General features: G+C 39.7%; 1 protein-coding gene across 6 annotated transcripts in view; it reads right to left on the reverse strand.

Annotated features, from left to right (window-relative positions):
* The window catches only part of LOC132403024 (1-phosphatidylinositol 4,5-bisphosphate phosphodiesterase beta-4), a 542,946-nt gene that overhangs the window by 130,792 nt on the left and 386,785 nt on the right, over positions 1–25,369 (reverse strand). For all 6 annotated transcript variants that reach the window (XM_059986236.1, XM_059986232.1, XM_059986233.1 and 3 more), the window contains 8 exons: positions 22,475–22,570; positions 22,344–22,364; positions 20,127–20,230; positions 18,984–19,019; positions 15,480–15,621; positions 5,252–5,336; positions 1,742–1,866; positions 326–377 (listed from right to left, as the gene is read on the reverse strand). In XM_059986236.1, the coding sequence (XP_059842219.1) occupies positions 326–377; positions 1,742–1,866; positions 5,252–5,336; positions 15,480–15,621; positions 18,984–19,019; positions 20,127–20,230; positions 22,344–22,364; positions 22,475–22,570 (661 nt within the window). The remainder of the gene's footprint in view (positions 1–325; positions 378–1,741; positions 1,867–5,251; positions 5,337–15,479; positions 15,622–18,983; positions 19,020–20,126; positions 20,231–22,343; positions 22,365–22,474; positions 22,571–25,369) is intronic.

The raw sequence follows: 25,369 nt of genomic DNA on the forward strand, positions 1-25,369 counted from the left end.
GGGTCTCAGCGTGAAACATTGACTGTTTACTCATTTCCATAGATGCTGTCTGTCTTGCTAAATTCTTCTAGCATTTTGTGTGTGTTGCTTTGGATTTCTAGTATCTCCAGATTTTCTTGTGTTTATGAGAGTACATATGGTCTAAGCAACCAACCCTACTTGATAAAAATTCAAAGTAGATGACTGGAACTCCATGATATTAAATAACTGCTTGCATAAGCTACGGAGAGCATGAACTGTGTTTATATTTAGATCTGTGGCAATGCAGTTTTTCAAAAAAATATTTCCAACTGTAGGCAGGTCACAGCAATGATAATTTACTCACCCACATGATCCATTGTATTCAAACTTTCCCTGATTTAATTGCATGGCCAAATCTGTTACATAATATACAACAATACCAAATTAGATCTTATGTGAGGAAGAAAAACAAAATACAATTTCTAAAGAAGAATTTTTGGAAATTTTAATGATAAAAGTTTCATCTTAATTTTATCATTGAAATATAAATAATTTATAGAAAATAAGCATTAGTTTTAATTTAAAACACAGCTAACTTCAATCGAGCATTAATTAGTCTGTTTTGTATTAAAACCAGGACAGTTTCCACCAAAAAGAGAGACAGATATTTGGAAACTAAATTGCAGTTAGAATACTGTAATTGATACTCAAAAGCAACATAACTGATAAGAATAAAGATCACCACTCATTAGATGCTGTGAGGATAGTACGTGTTAACATAATTATATTAATAATGAGTTTAACACAGGACACTGTGTAATTAAAATCAAAATAAATTCATCCATTGTTGTATGTATTAAAAGCAGTATAACAAATCACATGCCCAATAAATACTACTTCTGAAACAGGTTTTAAATAAATCATGATCTATTGAACCAAATGGGAAGTAAGAACTTCCCACAGTCTAATTCTCCAAGAAAAGTTAATAGACTTCACTAATACTGGAACATCTGAACCAAAGTGCCTGCACCAGAGGGCACAGGAACATTCACTCTCATTTATAATCATGTTTTATTTTCTGAAACTAGCCCATTGATTGAATAAAGAGATAAATGATGCGCAATTTTACAAGCCCAGAGTGTGCATCATAGAAAGTTATTAGCACACAGTTTGTGATTGCCTATCCTTCAAAGTTTCCCATGATAAAAATTTTATACTTAACAATTCTCACAATGCACCAACCATGGAATCAGGCACTGCGTTTATAAAATGTATGGTGGGACATTTGGATAAAAACCCCACATAGCTGCAAATATCTAAAAAAAAAAGACATTGTGTATTGTTTCATTTCTGTATTATCCTCCTCTAAAATGCTGGGAACTGTTTTCTGGTTTCTAAAGGGTCTGAAGAAAGTATTGGCAAAAAGGTGTACGCTAAGATAAACTTGCAATGGAATGGTGCAAATGATACCTATTTAATTCTTCGAATTGTGTTCCATATGTGCCTTGATCGGCACTGTAAATGAAATTTGCCCATATACAATGCTAAATCAAAACAGTGACCATGAAATAAACCATACAATTTTTCATTTGTGTAATGCAGCAGTTACGCAGTTCATTTTCATGGCTTGCTGGGTTTGGATGCTTAATTTTGTGCTGTGTGAATGACTGCCAAAGGAAATGCCACTGGTAAATGATTGTACTTTATCCAGGGCATCTGTTTAGGAGCAGCTTCCTAAATCCTGTTTTGACAATCCGGCTGGCTGGACAACAGTTTGTACCTGGGGTCTGGAAGTTCAGTGAGACCATCTGGCAGCCCGCGTTCCAGAAGATCTGAGGCATGTAATTACTGGAATCCACTCGTCCTCCCTTGGGGTAAATACGACTCATTTGTCGCTTATTATAACTGTGAAGCTCATTAAGGAAAATGGAGCAAAAACAGCTGCAGCTGCATGTATGCACACACCCAGGCTTTATACTCTCATTATTATTTATCCTGCTTACTTTACCAACCACTTCAATAACTACTTTGGTCCCGTTTTGCACGGGAGTGATGTTCCAGTAAATATTCAAATATTACATCAAGGCATTCAAGACCATATAATCAGGACTGATGTTGTTCGTAATGTTTTGTTTTCACAGTTGCACTGACAAATTGCTGAATTTGCCTAATGTCAATATTGTGTGTGGTTTGAAACATCCACGAGGGCCCGGCACAAATCTAACAAACAAATTCTGGTGGACAGAGATGCCAGAGACTTCAGGGTAGCCCATCTTTTGTCGTGGATATTTTGTATTTCATACAGGGTGGAAATTGATAAGTTGTGAGCAGCCCAACTTCTCTGGAGTCCTTGAGAGCCTTGACATTGATCTCTTTAGGGTGTTACAAGACTCAAATGTCTGCAAGACATAGGTAAATCCCTCCCATTTTCTAATTTATGACTGCAAATTGCTACATTTCATGTTTAATTAAGAACGTTAATCTAACTCAAAAGCATAAAAGGGAGGAAAAAGTACGAACTTACAAATACAAATAAGCTGTAATTATTTTTAAGGGCAAAGAGCTGCTGTCAAATAATCATAAACTGAGTTTCCAGTCTGTTGCACCTTTTACAGTGGCTGTCAATTACAAACGTTGTTACTGCCTTTTGTCTTAACCCCGGTACCTTTATTCTTTCTAATAATTCACTTACTGAGCTCTTGCTTGATGTGAATTATTTTCCTCATTTTATTTCCAAAGACAGTCTACAGCCACATGAGGCAGCTTCACAGCAAATTCTAAATCACAAAACAACTGCTTTCATCTTCAAAAAAATTACCTCCCATTTACAGAATTACTCTTAATCCGCACTGGCCGCATGCTACATACTCTGCTGTTTCAGTCTTTTGATGCAGAGCTAATGGGATGATGACCTTTTATCCCAAAGTTTTTAGAATTCAAATCTAAGGATCTGATGCTTTTTAATACAAATTTTCAGTCAGACCACGTCTGTTGTTTTACTTTGGACACTGAACCTCAAGCAAGCTACGGAAGGGTTTTTAACAGCACAAATACCAGAAAGGTTAGAGAAAAAAAGCTTCAAGCATTATTTAAGAAAACTTGTTATAAACCACAAGCTTGTAATGTCAATGGTTCACCCACTCCACTGCTTCAGGTTCAGAGGCAGCTTGTCTTTATCCACGGGAGTTTCATCATCAGCAAAGAGACTCCAGATGGATGATACAAGAATTTAAACTGTTACTTTCTGACACTATTTGACAGCAAAGATGAAGGATTGGAGGTCTGGATACCACCTGTGTTGCGGTTGGAGCCCTGCCTGTATGTGAGGGGGTGGTGGGTGGGAAAGGGGCTTCTTTAGCTGTTGTTGGTCTTGTTCTGTTGTTGTTATTGGTGCTGCTGCTGATTTGGTCTGCTGAACACAGTGGGCACGCTACGCTGGTGCCAGAATGTGTGGTGAAACCTGAAAGTTGCCCCCAGCACATCCTTGGGTCGTGCTGATTGTTAGGGGCGGCACAAAAGCATAAAGGTTAGCACAACACTTTTGGGTATCAGTGACCCAGGTTCAATTCCCGCTGCTGCCTGTAAGGGGTCTGCATGCTTCCCTCATGACTGCATGGATTTCCTCCGGCTGCTCTGGTTTTCTCCTGCAGTCCAAAGACGCTCCGTTGGTAGGTAGGTCAATTAGTCATTGTAAATCCGCTCATGATTAATCTAGGATTTAACTGGGGGTTTGCTGGGTGGCATGGCTTAAAGGGCTGGAGGGGCCTATTCCATGCTGTATATCAATAATAAAAATAATTAACGCAAACAATGAAAGGTGCTGTTTGCGTTAATTTTTAAATTATTATATGCTTTAATGATTGTCTGACGAATAAATCCGAATTTGAGAATTTTCCGGATAAGAAAATTGGTCAGTTCCAGCCAACATGAACACAACATGAAGTTGATGAGGCGGCAAAAGCAGGAATCCTTAGGTGTTCCTGAAAACCCTGTGCTATGAAATTAGAGGATAGACTGGCACGCTCCCATCGCCCCTTGGCAATTTTTTTTGATCAATACACCACAGGAAGCATTCCACCTGGATGCGTCATAAAGCAACTGCTCTGCCTGTGACAACATGAAACTGTACAGAGCTGTGGACTCAGCTCAGCACATGAAGGAAACCATGTCTATGGACTCTGTCTACACTTCTTGCTGCATCAGTGAAGCAGCCAACATAATCAAAGACATTTCCTGTTCTCCCCTCTCCCATCAGGAAGAAAATACAGAAGCCTGAAAACACCACTAGTTTAAAGAGAGCTTCTACCCCACTCTGGTAAGCCTACTGAATGATTAACCTGTATGATAAGATACTCTTCACTTCACGACCTTACACCTTATTGTCTACCTGCACTTTCATTACGGACAGTTAAAACCCTGCAAACAGTATTTTCCAAATGCACCCTTCTGGAAAGCGCTATAGGGCTATGAAATCATAAACTTCACACCATCGTTAAAAGTTTCTCCCCCCACCAGGTAGTTAGTCTGATCAACCATTCCAGTTAGCACCTCCACCCCCTCTCTCTACCACACCTGTCACTGCACTGCATTGTAAACACTTTAAACCATCATGCTGTTTAGATTGTAAATACATGCTGCTATTTATATATTTATGCACATTTTATTCCATATCTGTACTTTGACCTCCAACTGTATTTTTATATGATTCATAATTCTTTATCATTGTTGAACATTATTGTTTTTGTTGCATGTTGTGCCCTGACCAACACACCACAGCGAATTCCCAAAAGCATGGAAGTGAATTTGGCAAATAAAGTTGACCTGTGATCATTTCTCTGTAGCTCTTACACTTAAGTTCTGTTACTGTTTTACCTCAATGTGCTGTCTAATCAATTGATCTGTACGCAAGACAAGCTGTCACTGTGCCTTGGTACATGTGGCAATAAACCAATTCCAATTCCAATGGAATGTACTGTTCACTTCATATGCACTAAATGGAAAATAGTGAGAGAAGCACGGCAATTTATCTCTATACTAGTGTAAATTAGTGATCAGCCAGTTGCTTCACCAGGACAATAGCTTTCATCCAATGCTGTAGTGTAGAAAGAGTTGCTTCTTATCATTAAATGAGCTACAACAGTCTGTGGTCATTGGAAGCTGACAACATGATACAAATACATGATACAAAAGCATGTGCAAATTCTACAGCATTTGTTTCTCAGTCACTCAGCTTGTAAGGTAGTAATTACCAAAAAATGTACAGTTTTGTTAAAAGCACCACAAAAGATACTTGACAAACTCTATCGCATGAGTCTTCAGATATCCCAGTCCAACCGATTCATTAAATGAAGACATGTTGTAGTGAATATTTCGCTCTGGAAAAACAAGAATTCATAAAGGCAGATTAGGAACCACTTAACAGCCAAAACAGAAAACACACAGCCTTGACTCTTGCTATGAACAAGACCAGGAGAAGTGAAATTGTTCAAATTATTTTTTCTGCATCAATGGTAGGTTTTTCTACCTTGCCTCAAACCCTCCTGATATTTGCATTTGATCACCATCTGAAGGCTCTCTGCCGGGTCTTATAAGCACGAACACAGTGAGTCAGTTCAATTTATTTCATTAGTCCAGCATTTGGGATTAAAAAGAACAATTATGAACAACAGTTGGCTTAAACCCCTACTGTCCATTATCACCATATCTGATTTATTCTCAAATACACTTTCCCACCCACTCTCCAGGTCCCTTGGTATCTAAACATGCTCAGGCTGCATTTTGAAAATCCTTATTCGCTGCACATTCATAGACGTGGTGCTAATTTTTCAAGATTAAAAGAAAAAATATCAGCAAAAAAAGTCACAGAAAATTTGGGTTTTATTGTTGTTCAATGTAGCCTCGTGCTGCCAGAATGTACTTTCATTTCCTTGGATGCTTCAGGACCTGCTGAGTTCCTCCAGCATTTTGTGTGCGTTTCCAGCAACTGCAGATTTTCTCATGACTGTGTACTGCTATCCATGTTCAGTATTCACACAGAACTATATATAAATCCTACGCATCACATAATGTGAAGAATTGCATGTCAGTCACTGTGAAATGTGTAAATTCACCGCAATCTGCAATGCACCAAACTGGTGCAGTGAGTACCACTGTGAATAGATTAAGAAAAAAAAGATTTACAGCCAATGATGGACAATAGATTTTTTTCAGTAAAAATTGTTACCCTGAAGCTGTTTTAATTTAATACTTGTGCAATTACTGATCATTTAAAAGCAGGATTATATGTTTTTCTCACTGCTTTCTTTATCATACTTCTGCCCAGTGAAGTAAAGAAGGACATACATTTAAAAAAAACTGCAAGAGGTAAAAATGCTGAAGTAAATCAAAACACAAAATTGTGTGTAGAATGCAATATGATTGAGGAAACTGGTGTCTTTGCTGCCATCAAGTGGAAAGCATGTACAAGTTACATTCAACAGGAGAAAATATAAACCAGGATTTCCAGCATTTAATACGGCTACATATTGTGTCACTTTCTAGCGCATGAACCAGAACAACTCAAAAGATCTTTTTTCCACCTCATGGTGGACTAAAAATTTACTTGCCCCAAGATCAATATTTACAACACTCCTGACATCAGTGGCTGGGAAGTTGTTGGAATCAATAGTTAGGGATGAGATTACGGTGCACCTGGAGGCACATGACAAGACAGGCCAAAGCCAGCATGGTTTCCTGAAAGGAAAACCCTGCCTGGCTAACCTATTGCAATTCTTTGAGGAAATTACAAGCAGGGTTGACAAAGGAGGTGTAGGAGACGTAGTGTACTTGGATTTTCAGAAGGCCTTTGACAAGGCGCTGCACATGAGGCTGTTTAGCAAGATAAGAGTCCATGGAATTACAGGGGAGTTACTAGCATGGGTGGAGCATTGGCTGGTCGGCAGAAAACAGAGAGTGGGAATAAAGGGATCCTATTCTGGCAGGCTGCCGGTTACCAGTGGAGTTCCACAGGGGTCAGTGCTGCTTTTTACGATGCATGTCAATGATTTAGAGTACGATATTAATGGAATTGTGGCTAAATTTGTTAATGATACAAAGATAGGTGGAGGAGGGGGTAGTGTTGAAGAAACAGAGACCCTGTGGACAGACTTGGATAGTTTAGGGGAATGGGCAAAGAAGTGGCAAATGAAATACAATGTTGGAAAGTGTATGGTCATGCACTTTGGTGGAAGAAACAAACAGGCAGACTATTATTTAGATGGAGAGAGAATTCAAAATGCAGAGTTACAAAGGGATTTGGGAGTCTTTGTGCAAGATACCCTGATGGTTAACCTTCAGGTTGAGTCGGTGGTGAAGAAGGCAAATGCAATGTTGGCACTCTTTTCTAGAGGTATGGAATATAAGAGCAGGGATGTGATGTTGAGGCTCTATAAGGCACTCTTGAGACCACACTTGCAGTCTTGTGTGCAGTTTTGGGCTCCTTATTTTAAAAAGGATATACTGACATTGGAGAGGGTTCAGAGAAGATTCACGAGAATGTTTCCAGGAATGAAAGGGTTACTGTATGAGGAACATCTGGCAGCTCTTGGGTTGTATTCCCTGGAGTTCAGGAGAATGAGGGGGAATCTCATAGAAACATTCCGAATGTTAAAAGGCCTGAACAGATTAGATACGGCAAAGTTATTTTCCATGGTAGGGGATTATAGGACAAGAGGGTACAACTTCAGGATTGAAGGATGTCCTTTTAGAACTGAGATGCAGGAAATAACTTCAGTCAGAGGGTGGTAAATCTGTGGAATTTGTTGCCACGAGCAGCTGTGGAGGCCAAGTCATTGGGTGTATTTAAGGCAGAGATAGATAGGTTCTTGATTAACCAGAGCATCAAAAGCAGGGGAGTGGGGATGACTGGAAGAAATGGATCAGCCCAGGATTGAATGGTGGAACAGACTCAATGGGCCAAATGGCCTACTTCTGCACCGATATTTTATGGTGCTTAAGGCTCAATGGGGCAAAACAGGAGGTCACTTCAAAAAACAACCCCCTCCCCTAATCACCAGCAAAAAGCATGGAGCAGCAGAGGAAGAAGTACTGATCATATCAACACAATCTGTGGAAGAGCAGCATTCGTGGAGGAAAGAAATTGTCCAGGTTTCGGGTAGAACTGAGAGTGGAGAGTGAGCATAAAGACAGGAAAGGGAATGACAAAAGAGGATTCCAAGGCGACTGGTGGACTGAGGAGGGTGCAAGATGACAGGCAGGTGGTGCCAGATAGGGAATATAGTAAGGGCAAGTTTGGAAAGCCGTGGAGGCAGGCAAAGAGAGAGAGAGCGAGAAAAAGGGAAAGGAAAAACAGCAGGATGAGGGACTTGTGAATTGTAGTTGGATGGGAATAAAAGTACTGATTGTGTCAGCTAGCCAAACAGCGAGTCCATGAAGTAGCACTGCCCGAGAATAGGGACATGAGGTGGAAGTTCGTAGGGATGCACTCTCAAATACATGGTGCAATACCCAGCCTGTCAGGCTTAACCTAGGAGCTGACAAGGAGTAAAGCAGCATCCATATCAAAAATGTTGTTGAAGATCGCACAGTCAGGAGGGCATCATTTTTACTGTCCAGGTGATCAGCACTCAGATGCCTAACACTGGCAACACACCAACATCAGTGAAAGCACCTGATGGAACAAGTTTCTAATTTCACTGAGATACAGATCAAGCCAAACAAAGACTACGACGTGACTCTGTAAAATTTTAGTCTGATCCTTTCCAGAGACTGGATATCTACCTGTTGCTAGTAGAGTATACGTGAGCAAACTGCAATTCTGTGAGAATAGAGGATGCCTCACTAGATCCACAGGGAATGGATAGCTCCTTTCTGGGAGGTTTTGCCAGGGCTGGCAGGAATGTGTAGGCCATCACAGCAAATCTCAACCTCTCTGTCTGTCTGCTCCAAGTGGTATTGCGGGGATCTGAAGCAATCTCCACTTGAGATTTCAACTCCCTCTACTGATTCCTGGGTAATGTTCTTGCAAGTGCCTTGCAATCAGCTTCCCAGGCAGAGACAGCTCCAGGTGTAAAATATTCCTTACAGGGAGAAACCCACGAGTGTGTTTCAGTGGCATATGTTCATCCAGTTCCACGAAAGGGAGGGACCATCAAGCAGCTGTGCAGAGGAGATGTACCTCCACAACAAGGCAAGATCATTAGGATGCCAGTATGATAAGGAAGCATTAGTGTCACTGGAGTGACTGCAAAATTTCCAACTTAGCATCATTGTCAATTTTTTCTCTTTTCCCAAGATTCTTAACTCATGTTCTCAGTATTATTTGCACAATTTGCCTTTTTTACAAATTGTTTGTCAGTCTTTGTTTATAGTTTTTCATAAATTCTATTGTGTTTCTTTACTTTCCTGTAAGTGCCTGCAAGAAAATACTGTTGAATACTATGGAATACCGTTGAAAATAATCTTTTTTGTGCTGTATAGGGTAGTTTTCCTTCTCCATTTAATACAATCTGACAGAGACATTTGGCAAAACACTTTTGAGTGGAAATGTTCAAGAAAAAATATACTTAGCAGCTTGGCCTTATTGTGATGCAAAGCTACAAATTTAACCGATGCAAAAACATAAACTGAGATTGTAATGCTCAAATCACATAAATGCTAAATCCTTTGCTTTCGTTCTAATAAGACGGAATGTGGTAACTCAACTTTGAAGGTGCCACTGTGGCCAATGTCTGCAATAATAACTGTGCGACAAGGAATACAATGTTGTTTCCTGATTCAGATACATTCTGAGGGAAGGTCTCTTAGACAGTGCAAGCTCTTCTTCACTGTTATCATAAAGGCTTAAACTCAAAGCCCACACATCAGCAGAGATGCCAAAGGCTTGGGAAGAATGCAGAAAAAGTTTATAAGAGTTCTTCCAGTCATATGGATAGTCTGCAGAAGCTAGGGTTGTGTTGTTTGAAATGTCAAGATGGGATTCAATAGCAGTGTTTAAAATCACAAAGAAACTCAGAAGACCAGAGAGAAACTGCTCCTATTGTCTCTGGGGTCAACAGCCAGGAAAAGTGACTGGAAAAAGAAGGAAGAATGACAAGAAGGAAAGGTTTGAGCTGCGAGTCGTTTGCATCTAGAATATAGAAGAACATTAATGGCTTATACAGAAGATTGAGGAGGAGGATAATTACCTGAGAGTAAGAAAATTGCATGACTATGGAGAGAAGGTAGTGAGAGGGGCAGTCGGACGGGACTAGTTAAATTGTCCTTGCATACATTAATCACACAATCAATGAGCTTCTGGTCTCCACTTTTGCTGTAACTTTTGTCTTATGTTTTAGAAAGAAGCACAAATCTAAAAAAAAAGTAGACTCATGTGTCCTTACTAAAAAAAATGTATCAGAATCAGGTTTAATATCACTGACATGTGTCATGAAATTTTTTAAACTTAGCAGCTGCAGTACAATGTAAGACATGATAATTATTGAAAAAAGTATTACAGTAAACATACATGTATATTAAGAGGTTAAATTCAAATAAGTGATGTAAAAATAAATTAAAAAATAATTAAAAAAAGTAGTGTGGTAATGTTCATGAATTCAATGTCCATTTAGAAATCGGATGGCTGAGGGGAAGAAGCTGTGCCTGAGTCATTGACTGTGCGCCTTTAGGATTCTGTACCTCCTTTTTCTTATTATAAACTTTTTTTTACTGTATTTCAAGTAGTTACAAAATAAAAGTATGGAAAAAAAGTATATAACCCATCTCCCCTCCCCTTAACCTCTCCCCCCCCCCCAGCATCTCTATAGAAAAAAAAAGAGAAAGAAAGAAATGGTAATCATGAGAAGGGGGCATATCCTGGGTGGTGGGGGTCCTTAATGATGGATGCTGCCTTCCAGAGGCACCAATCTTTAAGGATGTCTTGGATACTATGGAGGTTATTACCCAAGATGGAGTTGACTAATTTTACAACATTCTACAACTTCTTTGAATTTCCAGCATCTGCAGATTTCCTTGTGTTTGCTCTTATAGTTTATAGTTAACATTTTACATCATAAGCCTTCATCAGAATTGATTCATGATACTTATGAAGGGTCCAGACCTGAAAAGTTAACTGTTTCGCTGTCAAAGTTCAAAGTATATCTATGTCACCATAGGCAACCTTGAGATTCATTTTCTGGTGGACATTCACATTAAATACACGGGTATACAACAGAATCAATGGAAGACTGCACCCAATGAGATGGACAAACTCCAATGTGCAGGAGACAACAAACGGTGCAAATACAAAAATAAACTAATAATAATAAATAAATAAGCAATAAATATCAAGAACATGAGATGGAGAGTCCTTGAAAGTGAGTCTATAGGTTGTGGGAACTGTTCTGTGATGGAGTGAGTGAAGTTATGCTCTGGTTCAAGAGCTTAATGGCTGAGGGGTAATAACTGTTCATGAACCTGGTGGTGTGGGTCTCGAGGCTCTCGTATCTCCTTCTTGATGGCAGCAGCCAGAAGAAAACATGGCCTGTATGGTGGGGGTTCTCAATGATGGATGCTGACTCCCTCTGACAGCGCATCATCTCCTTTGGAGGAGATGTTGTTGCCAATCCAAACTGACCGGGGTCCAAAAGTGAGGAAGTCGAAGATCCAGTTGCACAAGGAGGTATTGAGGTTGGGAGGATTTTACCTGAGATGGACTGACCTGCAGCTAATACTTTTTGTAGGCTTTTCCATTCAAGGGCATTGACGTTTCCATACCAGGTTGTGATACAGCCAGTTAATATACTCTTCACAGCACATTGATAGAGAATTGTCTAAGTTTTAGATGACATGCCAAATCCTCACAAACTTCTAAGAAAAGGTACTGTTGTGCTTTCTTTCAAATGGCACTTAAGTGCGGAACCCAGGACAGATCCTCCGAACTGACAGCAAGAAATTTAAAGTTGCTAACCACTTCTGAACCTCCGATGAGAACTGGCTCATGGACCTCTGATTTCCTCTTCCTGTAGTCAATAATCGGCTCCTGGTCTTGCTGACATTGAGTGAGAGGTTATTGCCATGATACCACTCAGCCAGATTTTCATCTCCCACCTATATGCTGATTTATTACTGCCTTTCATTTGGTCAATGACAGTGGTGTCTCCAGCAAACTTAAATATGGCATTGAAGCGCTCTTTGCCTCACAGTCGTAAGTATAAAGTGAGTCAAGTAGCAAACTAGCACATGGCCTTGTGACGCATCTGTGCTGATGGTGATTATGGAGGAGAGGTTCTTGCCAATCCAAACTGCCTGGGGTCCAAAAGTGAGGAAGTCGAGGATCCAGTTGCACAAGGAGGTATTGAGGTCGAGGTCTTGAAGGTTATTGATTACTTTTGAAAGCCAAGCTGTAGTCAACGAAGAGCAACCTGATGTATGCATCTTCATGCTCAAGGGTTGAGTGAATAGCCAATGAAATGGCATCTGCAATTGACCTGTTGTGATGCAACAGTACACAAATTGAAGCGGATGTAAGTCACTCCTCAGGCAGGAGTTGATATGCTTCATCTCCAACCTCTCAAAGCTCTTCATCACAGTGGATTTAAGTATTTCTGGATGATAGTCATTGAGGAAGATTACCATGTTCTTCTTAGGCACCAGTATCTATGAAGACTGATTGAAGCAGGTGGATTCCTCAGACTGCTTAATAGATAAGTGAAGGATATCAGTAAACACACCCGCCAGTTGATCAGAACAGATCTTCAGAACTTGGCCAGATACCCCATCTGGGTTGGATGCTTTCAGTGGGTTCATCCTCATGAAGGAGGCTCTAATATCGGCCTCAGCGACTGAAGTCACACGATCACTGGGGGCTGTGGGAGTTCATCACATTGTCTCCATGTCTTGATGGTCAAAACGAGCATAAGAGGAATTGAGCTAATCTGGGAGCAAACCCTTGTTGTCACCTATGTTGCTTGGTTTCACTTTGTGAGAGGTGACAGCACTCAAGCCCTGCCACAGCTGTCGGGTGCCCTTCACCGATTCAAGATTGGTCTGGAATTTTCACTTCACTTTCTGCTACCATTTGACCTGCTGAGCATTCCCAGCATTTTCTATACCTATTCCTCTCCGTGTATAGTTGAATTTCAATTGCATTATGCTGAAAACAGTTCTTTGTGATTGATTCTGTAGGACTAAGATGTTTCACTTAGCTTCTTATTTTGGTCCTAAGCCATTAGGTGCAACCAAGAAAATTCTGCACAAACAGTAAACTAAAATTTTCAATTTCTTTCCCTTCCTGAATGAAATCAAAGAATGCAAGGCTAACCAGTGGCATATTGACAGTAAACTGAAGAGAACACAGGAGACATAGTTATATAAGCACAGAAGAGTGTGTGTGCTAAGCTGTATTAACTATTCATGCTTTTGAATAGAATACATTTGGATTCAAAGACAAAAATTCAGCTCACAGGAATGATACTTAATGTCTTGTTCATTCCATTGAGAAATTTACTTTAAAAATCCTCTCAGATGGGGACAATATGCTTCCTGTACACAGTGCTGACCTATACTTTCAAGGTGAGCAGAAATGGATATTTGAATCAAAGTTGGTATTAACTTCAGGTTGAGAATTGTGTTAGCGCGTGGCCAAGTGGTTAAGGTGTTTGTTTAGTTACCTGAAGGTCGCTAGTTCGAGCCTTGGCTTGTGTGTGTCCTTGAGCAAGGCACTTAACCACACATTGCTCTGGGATGACTCTGGTGCCAAGCTGCATGGGTCCAACTGCCCTGCCCTTGGACAACACTGGTGGTGTGCAGAGGAGAGACTTGCAGCTTGGGCAACTGCCGGTTGGAGTTGTTAAAATAGATTAGGACATATAAGTCCCTGGGGCCTGACGGAATATTCCCCAGGCTGCTCCACGAGGCAAGGAAAGAGATTGTTGAACGTCTGGCTAGGATCCTTATGTCCTCATTGTCCACGGGAATGGTACCGGAGGATTGGAGGGAGGCAAATGTTGTCCTCTTGTTCAAAAAAGGTAGTAGGGATAGTTCAGGTAATTATAGACCAGTGAACCTTATGTCTGTGGTGGGAAAGCTGTTGGAAAAGATTCTTAGAGATAGGATCTATGGGCATTTAGAGAATCATGGTCTGATCAGGGACAGTCAGCATGGCTTTGTGAAGGGCAGATCGTGCCTAACAAGCCTGATAGAGTTCTTTGAGGAGGTGACCATGCATATAGATGAGGGTAGTGCAGTGGATGTAATCCACATGGATTTTAGTAGGACATTTGACAAGGTTCCACACGGTAGGCTTATTCAGAAAGTCAGAAGGCATGGGATCCAGGGAAGTTTGGCCAGGTGGATTCAGAATTGGCTTGCCTGCAGAAGGCAGATGGTTGTGGTGGAGGGAGTACATTCAGATTGGAGGGTTGTGATTAGTGGTGTCCCACGATCTGTTCTGGGACCTCTACTTTTTGTGATTTTTATTAATGACCTGGATGTGGGGGTAGAAGGGTGTGTTGGCAAGTTTGCAGATGACACAAAGGTTGGTGGTGTTGTAGATAGTGTAGAGGATTGTCGAAGGTTGCAGAGAGACATTGATAGGATGCAGAAGTGGGCTGAGAAGTGGCAGATGGAGTTCACCCAGAGAAGTGTGAGGTGGAACACTTTGGAAGGACAAACTCCAAGGCAGAGTACAAAGTAAATGGCAGGATACTCGGTAGTGTGGAGGAGCAGAGAGATCTGGGGGTACATATCCACAGATCCCTGAAAATTGCCTCACAGGTAGATAGGGTAGTTAAGAAAGCTTATGGGGTGTTTGCTTTCATAAGTCGAGGGATAGAGTTTAAGGGACACGATGTAATGGCAGCTCTATAAAACTCTAGTTAGGCACTTGGAGTACTGTGTCCAGTTCTGGTTGCCTCAGTATAGGAAGGATGTGGAAGCATTGGAAAGGGTACAGAGGAGATTTACCAGGATGCTGCCTGGTTTAGAGAGTATGGATTATGATCAGAGATTAAGGGAGCTAGTGCTTTCCTCTTTGGACAGAAGGCGGATGAGAGGAGACAAGATAGAGGTGTACAAGATATGAAGAGGAATAGACAGAGTGGACACCCAGCACCTCTTCCCCAGGGCACCATTGCTCAGTACAAGAGGACATGGCTTTAAGGTAAGGGGAGGGAAGTTCATAGGGGATATTAGAGGAAGAGTTTTTACTCAGAGAGTGGTTGGTGTGTGGAATGCACTGCTTAAGTCAGTGGTGGAGGCAGATACACTAGTGAAATTTAAGAGACTACTAGACAGGTATATGGAGGAATTTAAGGTGGGGGGGTTATATGGGAGGCAGGGTTTGAGGGTCGGCACAACATTGTGGGGCGAAGGGCCTGTAATGTGCTGTACTATTCTACGTTCTATGTTCTATAATTAAGATATTGTAGCTAGTTATAGGCATAAGACTATGCTAATATAATAACTGAAATATGTGACTTTTATCTTCATACGTTAATTACCACCTTTGAATACCACTGAATGCTTTAACAACTATTGCATACCTTCTGCTACCTTAAAACCTTGAAACTTCACCGGTTGTGCATAGTTGACCATGGCAGATAAGTAAGGATGTATATTTGTGGTGGCACCAACATATGTATAAGATGATACCCATGCCTGTTCATCTTCAACCGTTATTGTTCCCTGTAAAATAAAATAGAGAAACTTTTAAGCAGTTTTTAAAAATCACAATGTAGTTAATATTTGGTTTTCTAGAAGATACTTAGGAAATTTTTAAACAATCTTGTTCCAAAAACTTGATTATAACAATGATCTTAAATGTAACTCTCAATGGCCGTGATCGATTGCAAATTGGATATCATCTGTAAATTAACAAAAAATAACAATCACTTAAGATATTTATTCATGAGGGCAGCATAGTGGCTCTATGCTGTTAGTGCAATTAGTAGAATTGCAGCCTCACAGTTCCAGAAATCTGGGTTGACTCCCAACTGCTGGTGTCTTCTGCTCAAAGGTTACATGCATCCCATAACCACATGGGTTTACTCCCAAAGAAGAATGAATTGGTAGGTTTATTGACCACTGTAAATTGCCCCGTACAAAAAAGTGTAGAATCCAAGAGAAAATTGCAGGGGGAAATGTAGGAAGAATAAAATAAGTTCAGGTAAGATTGATGTGAAAATGTGTGCTTTATGGTTGATGTGGAGTCAGTGGGCTGAAACAGCTGCTTATGTAACTGTGACCTTAAGTAATTACTATTTTTAAAAGCACATAAAACAGATAAAAATAGTAACTTTAATACTTTTCTTCTTCGCAAATGTAAAGTCTCCATGCTTGATTTTTACTGTTCTAAAGTTCCTAAGTATTGAGAAATTCCGGCAGGGCTTGGCTCCATCACTCAGCTCCAGGTGTAAGTCAATGGTGGCACACACTGGCAAAGGTCAGCTAGTATATATAGGTGTCCTAAACCCACTGGACTTAGCAGGGAGTGCATCTCACGCAGAAAAATTGGCAAAAAAATATCATAGTCTGGGTCCATCTTTAAAGTTAGAGGTTATATGTGCTTAAAATAAACTCAATTATATATTCAGTTATGCTACTAATGGATCAGAAAAGAGCCGACTAAAAACAATGAATATCTCTGGACATTTCTTTAAGTGATGACCAATAATCACAAAATATGTCCCCACTTTTACTAATGGTTTTTGAAAAATGTGTGCACAATTAATGTCAACTATTCTGGCACATAACCTATAATCATTTAAATTTAAACTAGAACTCAGAACATAGAGAACAGTACAACAGAGTACAGCCCACGATGTTGTGATAAACCTTTAACCTACTTGAAGATCAATCTCATCCTTCCCTCCCACACAGTCCTCCATTTTCTTACACCTATGTGCCAACTAACACCTGAAAGCAAAAGAAATGGGGAGTATCTGCCACAGTTTGTCCACATTGGTACAAATGGTGGTGACTTTGAATGTGCAGCGCCTGGCACTTTATTTGCCCTGGTTCCTACAAAGTCGCAGTTGTACAACACCATGCAACTGAGATCCCAATGATTTTATATCTATGCCTTCCAGCACATTTAATTCTCAGACATCTCAGTAAAACAACTTCTCCTTGACTATTTTTTTTTAATTATGTCCTCTCTGGCAAGGGCTCAGGAACAAGTGTTGAGAAACATTTGTAAATCGTTACGATGGGAGTGGTTCACCATAGCCTCCATCTGTTGTTCCTTACAAAACAAGACAGTGACTTACATTCAAATTTGTTGACATTGTTTCTTAAAGCATATGCTCACCAGACTGCAACAAAGGTAAGATGGACGAGGAACTTTTTCATGGCATCTTTGTTGCATCATAACAAGGAGTTAGTAGCAGTACCACCTCCACAGTGAAAAATAAAATTGGGTAAAATATTCCTGCAAGTCACCTCTCGTGCCTCTCTCTGTAGTTGGAAAAATATTTACATTGCTGCAGGACTGAGTGCCATTGCTTTCAAGGCATGTAATGACAATGTTCAAAGTGCAAAGTAAACTTTGTTATCAAAGTACATATCTGTCACCATATACAACCCTGAAATTCATTTTCCTGTGGGCATACTCAGCAAAACTATAGAATAGTAACCATAACAGGATTGATGAATGATCAACCCGAGTGCAAAAGACAACAAACAGTGCAAATGCAAATATAAATAATTGCAATAAATAACAAGAACATGAGGTAACGAGATAAAGAGTCCTTAAAAGTGAGATCACTGGTTCTGGGATACATCTCAATGATGGGGCAAGCTGGTGTAATTAACTCCTTTTATTCAACAGCCTGATGGTTGAAGGGCAGTAATTGTCTTGAACCTGGTGGTGTGCGTCCTGAGAGTCTTGTACCTACTAAATAATGGCAGCAATGAGAAGAGAACATGGCCTGGATGGTGGGGATCACCAATGATGGATGCTGCTTTTCTATGACATTTCATGTGGATCTGCTCAAAGGTTTGGGAGCATTTTACCCATGATGCTTGGAGCTAAATCCACCAGCTTTTGCAGGATTTTCCATTCAAAGGCATTGGTGATTCCACACCAGGCCGTAATGCAACTAGTCAATACATCTTTCACTACACATCTATAGAAGTTTGTCGAAGTCTTAGATGTCATACCAAATCTCTGTGAGCACCTAAGGAAATCGAGGTGCTGTCATCTTTTCTTCCCAACTGCACTTCCCAACTGGGTCAGAACACCTGAAATAGTGACACCCATGAATTTAAAGTTGCTAACCCTCTCAACCTCTGATCCTTCAGTATGGACTGGCAAAAAGCCCTCTGGTTTCTCTCTCTGGTCTACAATTAGTTCCTTGGTCTTGCTGACATTGAGTGAGAGGTCGTTGTTATAGGCATACTTGCAAAAAGGTTTCTAAAAGGAATTATAACCATGCAGCAGCCTTTGAGGTCAACTAAAGAAGGTATCCCATGGGTTACAGATTAGACTAAAGGAGAGCCACACGTACCTTCAGCGTCTCTACTTCAAGTTCTACTTTAGCTTATTCACTGTTAATTTTTAGCAGTTTGTGAATTGTTGTTGACAGACGAAAAGCAAAAAGAAATTTGGCTATCCTTACATAATCTTTAATATGGTCAACAAATGATCTGTAATTAGTACACATCAATTTTGATTTCAATTTAAATTACTTAAACATATTAATAAAAAAGGGTTCCAACTTTTTCTGTAATTAGGCACAAATAAAGGACTTCTGGCTTTGATAACTGAGATGGAGATTGACTTGGAGTGGAATTACACATTTTAGTTAGTTTGTTTTCTACAAACAAACCCATTTTTTTCTGCAAGTAAGGATATATAAAACATCAAATTTCAGGAAAGAAGCAAAATACTTCTAGATCACTTCAAGAGTAGGGCTGAGGACAAGCAGAACTGCAGTGATATGAGTAATCTGCAATGATACTTTCTACTTTCTAGTGTAGAATGAATGGCAAAAAAGAGAAGTTGATTTAAAGAAAAAAGTACTAAAGTTTCACCAAACAAAACTCACCTTTTTGTTATTTTCCTGTTCAGCATCTTCAATTACCTACAAAAATAAAGGCACTCTATTTTTGTTCCTCTCTCACCAAACAGTTAAAATTATCAAAATTTATTTGGATAGGAAAAGGTGTGCAAGGAAATTGCAAAGTTTACAGTTGATAGATGGAAGAAGGACAGGTTGTATAGTGGAGGCAGGAAGACCAGTCAACAGACTAAGCAAAGAAGTGGCAGATGGAATGCAACATAGGGAATTCAGAATTCAGAATCAGGTTTATTATGACCGACATGTGACGTGAAATTTGTTAACAATGCAATTCAACAAACAGTTCAATGCAATACATAATCAAGCAGAGAAAAAAAAATAATCAATAAACAAGTAAATCAGTTACAAAGAATTGAATATGTTTTAAAAAATGTGCACAAACAGAAATACTGTACATTATAAAGAAGTGAGGCTGTGTCCAAGGAGTCAATATCTATTTAGGAATCGGATGGCAGAGGGGAAGAAGCTGTTCCTGAATCTCTGAGTGAGTGCCTTCAGGCTTCTGTGCCTCCTACCTGATGGTAACAGTGAGAAAAGGGTATGCCCTAGGTGCTGGAGGTCCTTAATAATGGGCACTGCCTTTCTGAGACACCACTCCCTAAAGATGTCCTGGGTACTTTGTAGACTAGTACCCAAGATGGAGCTGACTAGATTTACAACCTTCCACAGCTTCTTTCACTCCTGTGCAGTAGCCCCTCCATACCTGATAGCGATGCAGCCCGTCAGAATGCTCTCCACGGTACAACTATAGAAGTTTTTGAGTGTATTTGTTGACATGTTACATCTCTTCAAACTCCTAATAAAGTATAGCTACTGTCTTGCTTTTGTATACTCATGCACTTTAATAGAAGGAATAACAATGTAAACTATTTTTCTAAATGGGAGAGAATTCGAAGGTGAAAAAGGATTTGAAGCAACATTGTAAAAGTAAAAGCACAAAGAGCTAACAAGTGCATTGAGGGGATACAGTTACATAACTTAGATGCATGAAGTGAACATACCCATCCACCGTTAGCGGAGTTAAACCTACATGTGTTAAGATGCACTAAAATATTAGAATACATGTCTCCATTGGACATTCTGACAGTTTCATAATAAAAAAAAACTCACCTTCTTCACACTATTGGCAATTGCCTCTTTCTCCTGACTAACGTCATCTGCAGAAAGCTCACTATTGATTTTCAATTCAGGGTGGGCCTCTTCATCTTGGTTAACTACATGAGGAGCAAACACCATTATTGCTCATATCTAATGAATTACACAAGTATTGTAAGACTGGGAACTTAGAAAGCAATTTTAATTTATAACACACCAAATCCAAATGAGTCTGTTTCAATTCACTGCAAGTTATAATTTTGTATGGAATGTATGCATGATGCACTCTCTTCATCAACTGTTTCAAAATCTTGATCCTTTCTGTCTCAGTATCATGTTTTACTGCTTCAATGTCTTTAAAACAGCTGCAGATCACACTGTCAATGTATTACCACATCAAAGACAAAAGGCCTTAAGCAGTAAAATTGCGAAAGTGCAAAATAAATTCCACAGTCTGAGCACTATTCCCAGTTTCAAGAAAATGAGAAATTAACTGTTTATTTGCCTTCATGACCTGTGATCCTCTAATGAAGTCCCAAGAGCACATGTAATCCCTGAGAATGGAATTTTGTCAATCAGCACAATCAACTGTAGTTAATCCAAACTCCAGGAACGGTGACAATTTAATGCTTATATGGAAGTCTGCTCAGAAATTTCTTCCAGATGCAGGGAAAATGTTCAAATAGCCTAATCTTCACATCAAATAGATTGCTGCAAAGGGGAACTGCAAGTACATTTTTTAATGGGCAAAAATAAACAACTGATATTAAACAAGAAGCCACAGCAAACCAATGGCACAAATAAAATAATGTTAATTATATGGAAGATTTAGCAGCAGGACTGGAAGACATTTGGAAAAGATAAACATAGTGAGCATTCAGATGTACTAACCACAACTGAATAGTCTAATCTGTACTTTCCACTTTCATTAAAATGCCACTTCACAGATGAAGTTTGCCGAGGCTACACCTTCCTGTTGCAGCTAATTCTGCAAAGCCATGATGGTCATTGCATCATTTTCAAAATCAGACTGCAGTTTTGAAGACAGAACATTTTACCTTTAAGGTTACTCAAGACACTTTTTAAAATTTGCTCTTTATTTGTCAAGACACATCTATAAAATCAAATCCAGTGAAAAACTGATTTTAGGGTGTGTTACAAAATTACTTTTTATGATTTTAACACCAGAAAAGAGGATGCTGCAGTTACATTGATTGATGCTACTATAAGATTAGTAAAATAAAATTTAAAAAACATGCATATTTATTAGTCAGTTAAAAGATTTAGATTGAAAAAATTTCTTAAAAGAAGCACATTCTCCCGGAAGTTCATTTATTGGTTATCCCAACACCTTCTTACATGCAGAAATTTAACTTGCCAGTGAGCACACTAGTACAGTAGTTTAAGACTGGCACATAATGGCAGATTTGGTATCACATATAACAAACTCATTGAATTTTTATGGGAGTTGCCAAACAACTCTTCATTTTTACAGCAAAGCTTTAATGTAAACACAGTGGATTCTGGTTCACTGGAGAGAGGTAATTTAAAGTTTAGGAACACTTAAGAACAAATTTGAAAATCTGACATGAACCCAATTACTTGTTCACACATTTTGACCAAACTCTGATGTTTTTGATGCATCAAATTTAAAGTGATTTTTTAGAAAAATGGACAAATTCATTACCACAAATGTACAGATTTGTGCAATATATATTAGTAAACTAGGCCTAAACCTCCATTATGATTCATTGCACAAGTGTTCCAATTCAAACAAATTACATTCCGCAAGGTATATTAGTCAATGGAATTAGGATAGAGTGCAGCAAAGACAAAAACTCAGAGAGAGTTTAGATACCAGACTTAAAAATGTTTTAAATATGACTTTTAAAAACATATATTTATTTTAAAATATCAAATAAATATTAAAATTAGGTATATATTTGGTATTGCTTCATCAAAGAAGTGATATAATGATTCAATTGTAATGCTTTTGTAAAATCTTTCTCTCTGATGATAGAAAACTTTGTAATATAGATAAATAGAAATTGCAAATTTCTTTAGAGTTGCTGAAGTAATTTGTGTGAGTTTCAGGCTTGGTAGCTGAAAGCCAGCTTAACGCACTGTAATGTGTCACTTTTGACAAGATTGGAAAGAACCCCAAGGCTACTAGAAGATAGGATAAACCAGTTTTTATTAGAACTGTTAATTATCCACAGCTACTTTCCTTACCAGATACTGGAGATAGGTCATCTAGAAATGTAGGACAAGAAAAAATTACAACCATTCAAACTAAATTGTTAATTGTTCTTGTGCTCAATAACTTTTATATAATCAAAGTCATCTTTTAAAAGCATAGTTACCATTTTCTGTTTCTTCTTCGTTTTCATCTTCCAACATAATAGCAGGACTGGATGCTTCCCCACCTTCCATCACATTTTTAAATGCTTCAAGCTGCTCTAAAAATGAAATTAATTTATAAACTGTTAGAACAGTGATTAATCAGTAGACTAGTAAATGCACTTGCACAGACAGCATTTTCTTGGACATTTAGTCTCCAGACCACTGGACTGATTGAGGACACTGCTTTCAGATATACTAAGTGTGCAAAGTTCTTCAATTCTCTCTCCAAATGCCTACCCTTCTGAGACTCATTATTTTCCTCCTTGAAGATGCACTTTAAAACCTATTCTTTTCACAACATTTTTGGACAAACGTATTGTGGCCTATTGCCACAATAGGTCAACTGCGGACGTAATCTCAGTAGCTCTCCACATGGCTTTATACCACCTGGATAATGCAAATACCTACGTTAGGATGCTGCTCATTGACTGTAGCTCAGCATTTAAAAACATCATTCCCACAATTCTGATTGAGAAGTTGCAGAACCTGGGCCTCTGTACCTCCCTCTGCAATTGGATCATCAACTTCCTAACTGGAAGACCACAATCTGTGTGGATTGGTGATAACATATCCTCCTCACTGACGATCAACGGGGACGCATCTCAGGGGTGTGTGCTTGGTCCACTGCTCTACTTTCTATATTACCCACGACTATGTGGCTAGGCATAGCTCAAATACCACCCATAAATTTGCTGACGATACAACCATTGTTGGTAGAATCTCAGATGGTGACGAGAGGGTGTACAGGAGTGAGATATGCCAACTAGTGGAGTGGTGCCACAGCAACAACCTGGCACTCAACGTCAGTAAGATGAAAGAGCTGATTGTGGACTTCAGGAAGGGTAAGATGTAGAAACACACACCAATCCTCATAGAGGGATCACAAGAGGAGAGAGTGAGCAGCTTCAAGTTCCTGGGTATCAACATCTCTAAGGCTCTAACCTGGTCCCAACATATTGATGTAGTCATAAAGAAGGCAAGACAGTGGCTCTACTGTATCAGGAGTTTGAAGAGATCTGGCATGTCAACAAATACGCTCAAAAACTTCTACAGTTGTACCGTGGAGAGCATTCTGACAGGCTGCATCACTGTCTGGCATAGAGGGGTTACTGCACAGGACCAAAAGAAGCTGCAGAAGGTTGTAAATCCAGTCGGCTCCATCTTGGATACCAGCCTACAAAGTACCCAGGCCATCTTCAAGGAGCAGTGTCTCAGAAAGGCAGCATCCATTTAAGGACCTCCAACACTCAGGGCATGCCCTTTTCTCACTGTTACCATCAAGTAGGAGGTGCAGAAGCCTGAAGGCACACATTCAGTGATTCAGGAACAGCTTCTTCCCCTCTGTCATCCGATTCCTAAATGGACATTGGATCTTTGGACACTACCTCACCTTTTTTTAAGTATGCAGTATTTCTGTTTTTGCACGTTGCTTTAAATCTATTCAGTATACATAATTGAGTTACTTGTTTATTTATTAATATTTTTTATTTTTTTTCTCTGCTAGATTATGTATTGCATTGAAGTGCTGCTGCTAAGTTAACAAATTTCATGTCACATGCCTGTGATAATAAACCTAATTCTGATTAATGAGAAAACACGAGGAAATCTGCAGATGCTGGAAATTCAAACAACAACACACACAAAATGTTGGTGGAACACAGCTGGCCAGGCAACATCTATAAGGATAAGTGCTGTCGACGTTACGGGCCGACACCCTTCGTCAGGACTAATTGAAAGGAAAAATACTAAGACATTTTATCTTTCCTTTCAGTTAGTCCTGATGAAGGGTCTCAGCCCAAAACGTCGACAGTGCTTCTCCCTATAGATGCTGCCTGGCCTGCTGTGTTCCACCAGCATTTTGTGTGTGTTGTTTGACTCTGATTAATATTGCTTTATGTGTCTAGTGTTAAATTTTGCTTGATCAACACCTATAACTATGTTCAAGGCACAATATAAATGTCCTGATGACATGTCTCGTCCTTAAATGTTGACCGTTTACTCTTTCCCATAGATGCTGCCTGACCTGCTGAGTTCCTCCAGCATTTTGTGTGTTTGCTTTGGATTTCCAGCATCTGCAGATTTTCCCATGTTCGTGCACCATAAATAACGTTTGTTTACTTATTCTAACTGGTGACCCAAGTGCAGGGATGGAAGGGGCAGGTCATGACTGTGTGCAGGGAATGAGTGTCAAGGTCACTCTAACCACCTACAGGGCATGGATTGGGGGCTGCTGCTTGAAAATCCCAGAGGAGAAATGCTGCAACAGTTAAATGCCCATCCCAACACCTACTTAACACTGGCTCTTGCGCCAGATGCCATGGCCTTGGTCCTCAGGAATCGAAAAAGGTTGGTTTGCAAGTGCAGCAGACTGTCAAGAAGGCAAATGGAATGTTGGCCTTCATTGCTAGAGAGATTGAATTTAAGAGCAGTGAGGTTATGCTGCAACCGTACAGGGTATTGGTGAGGCCGCATCTGGAGTACTGCGTGCTGTTCTGGTCTCCTTACTTGAGGAAGGGTATACTGGCTTTGGAGGCAGTGCAGAGGAGGTTCACCAGGTTGATTCCAGAGATGAGGGGGTTAGACTATGAGGAGAGATCGAGTGCCTAGTACTGTACTCGTTGGAATTCAGAAAGTCTGAGGAGACCTTATAGGGACACATAAGATTATAAAAGGGATAGATAAGATCAAGGCAGCAAAGTTTCCACCTATAGGTGTGATGAGAACTAGAGGACATGGCCTCAAGATTCGGGGGAGTAAATTAAGGACAGACATGAGGAGGAACTGCTTTTCCCAAAGAGTGGTGAATCTATGGAATTCTCTACCCAATGAAGCAGTGAAGGCTAAATTAGTAATTA

The sequence above is a fragment of the Hypanus sabinus genome, chromosome 12, assembly GCF_030144855.1.
Source record: "Hypanus sabinus isolate sHypSab1 chromosome 12, sHypSab1.hap1, whole genome shotgun sequence".
NCBI lineage: Eukaryota > Metazoa > Chordata > Chondrichthyes > Myliobatiformes > Dasyatidae > Hypanus > Hypanus sabinus.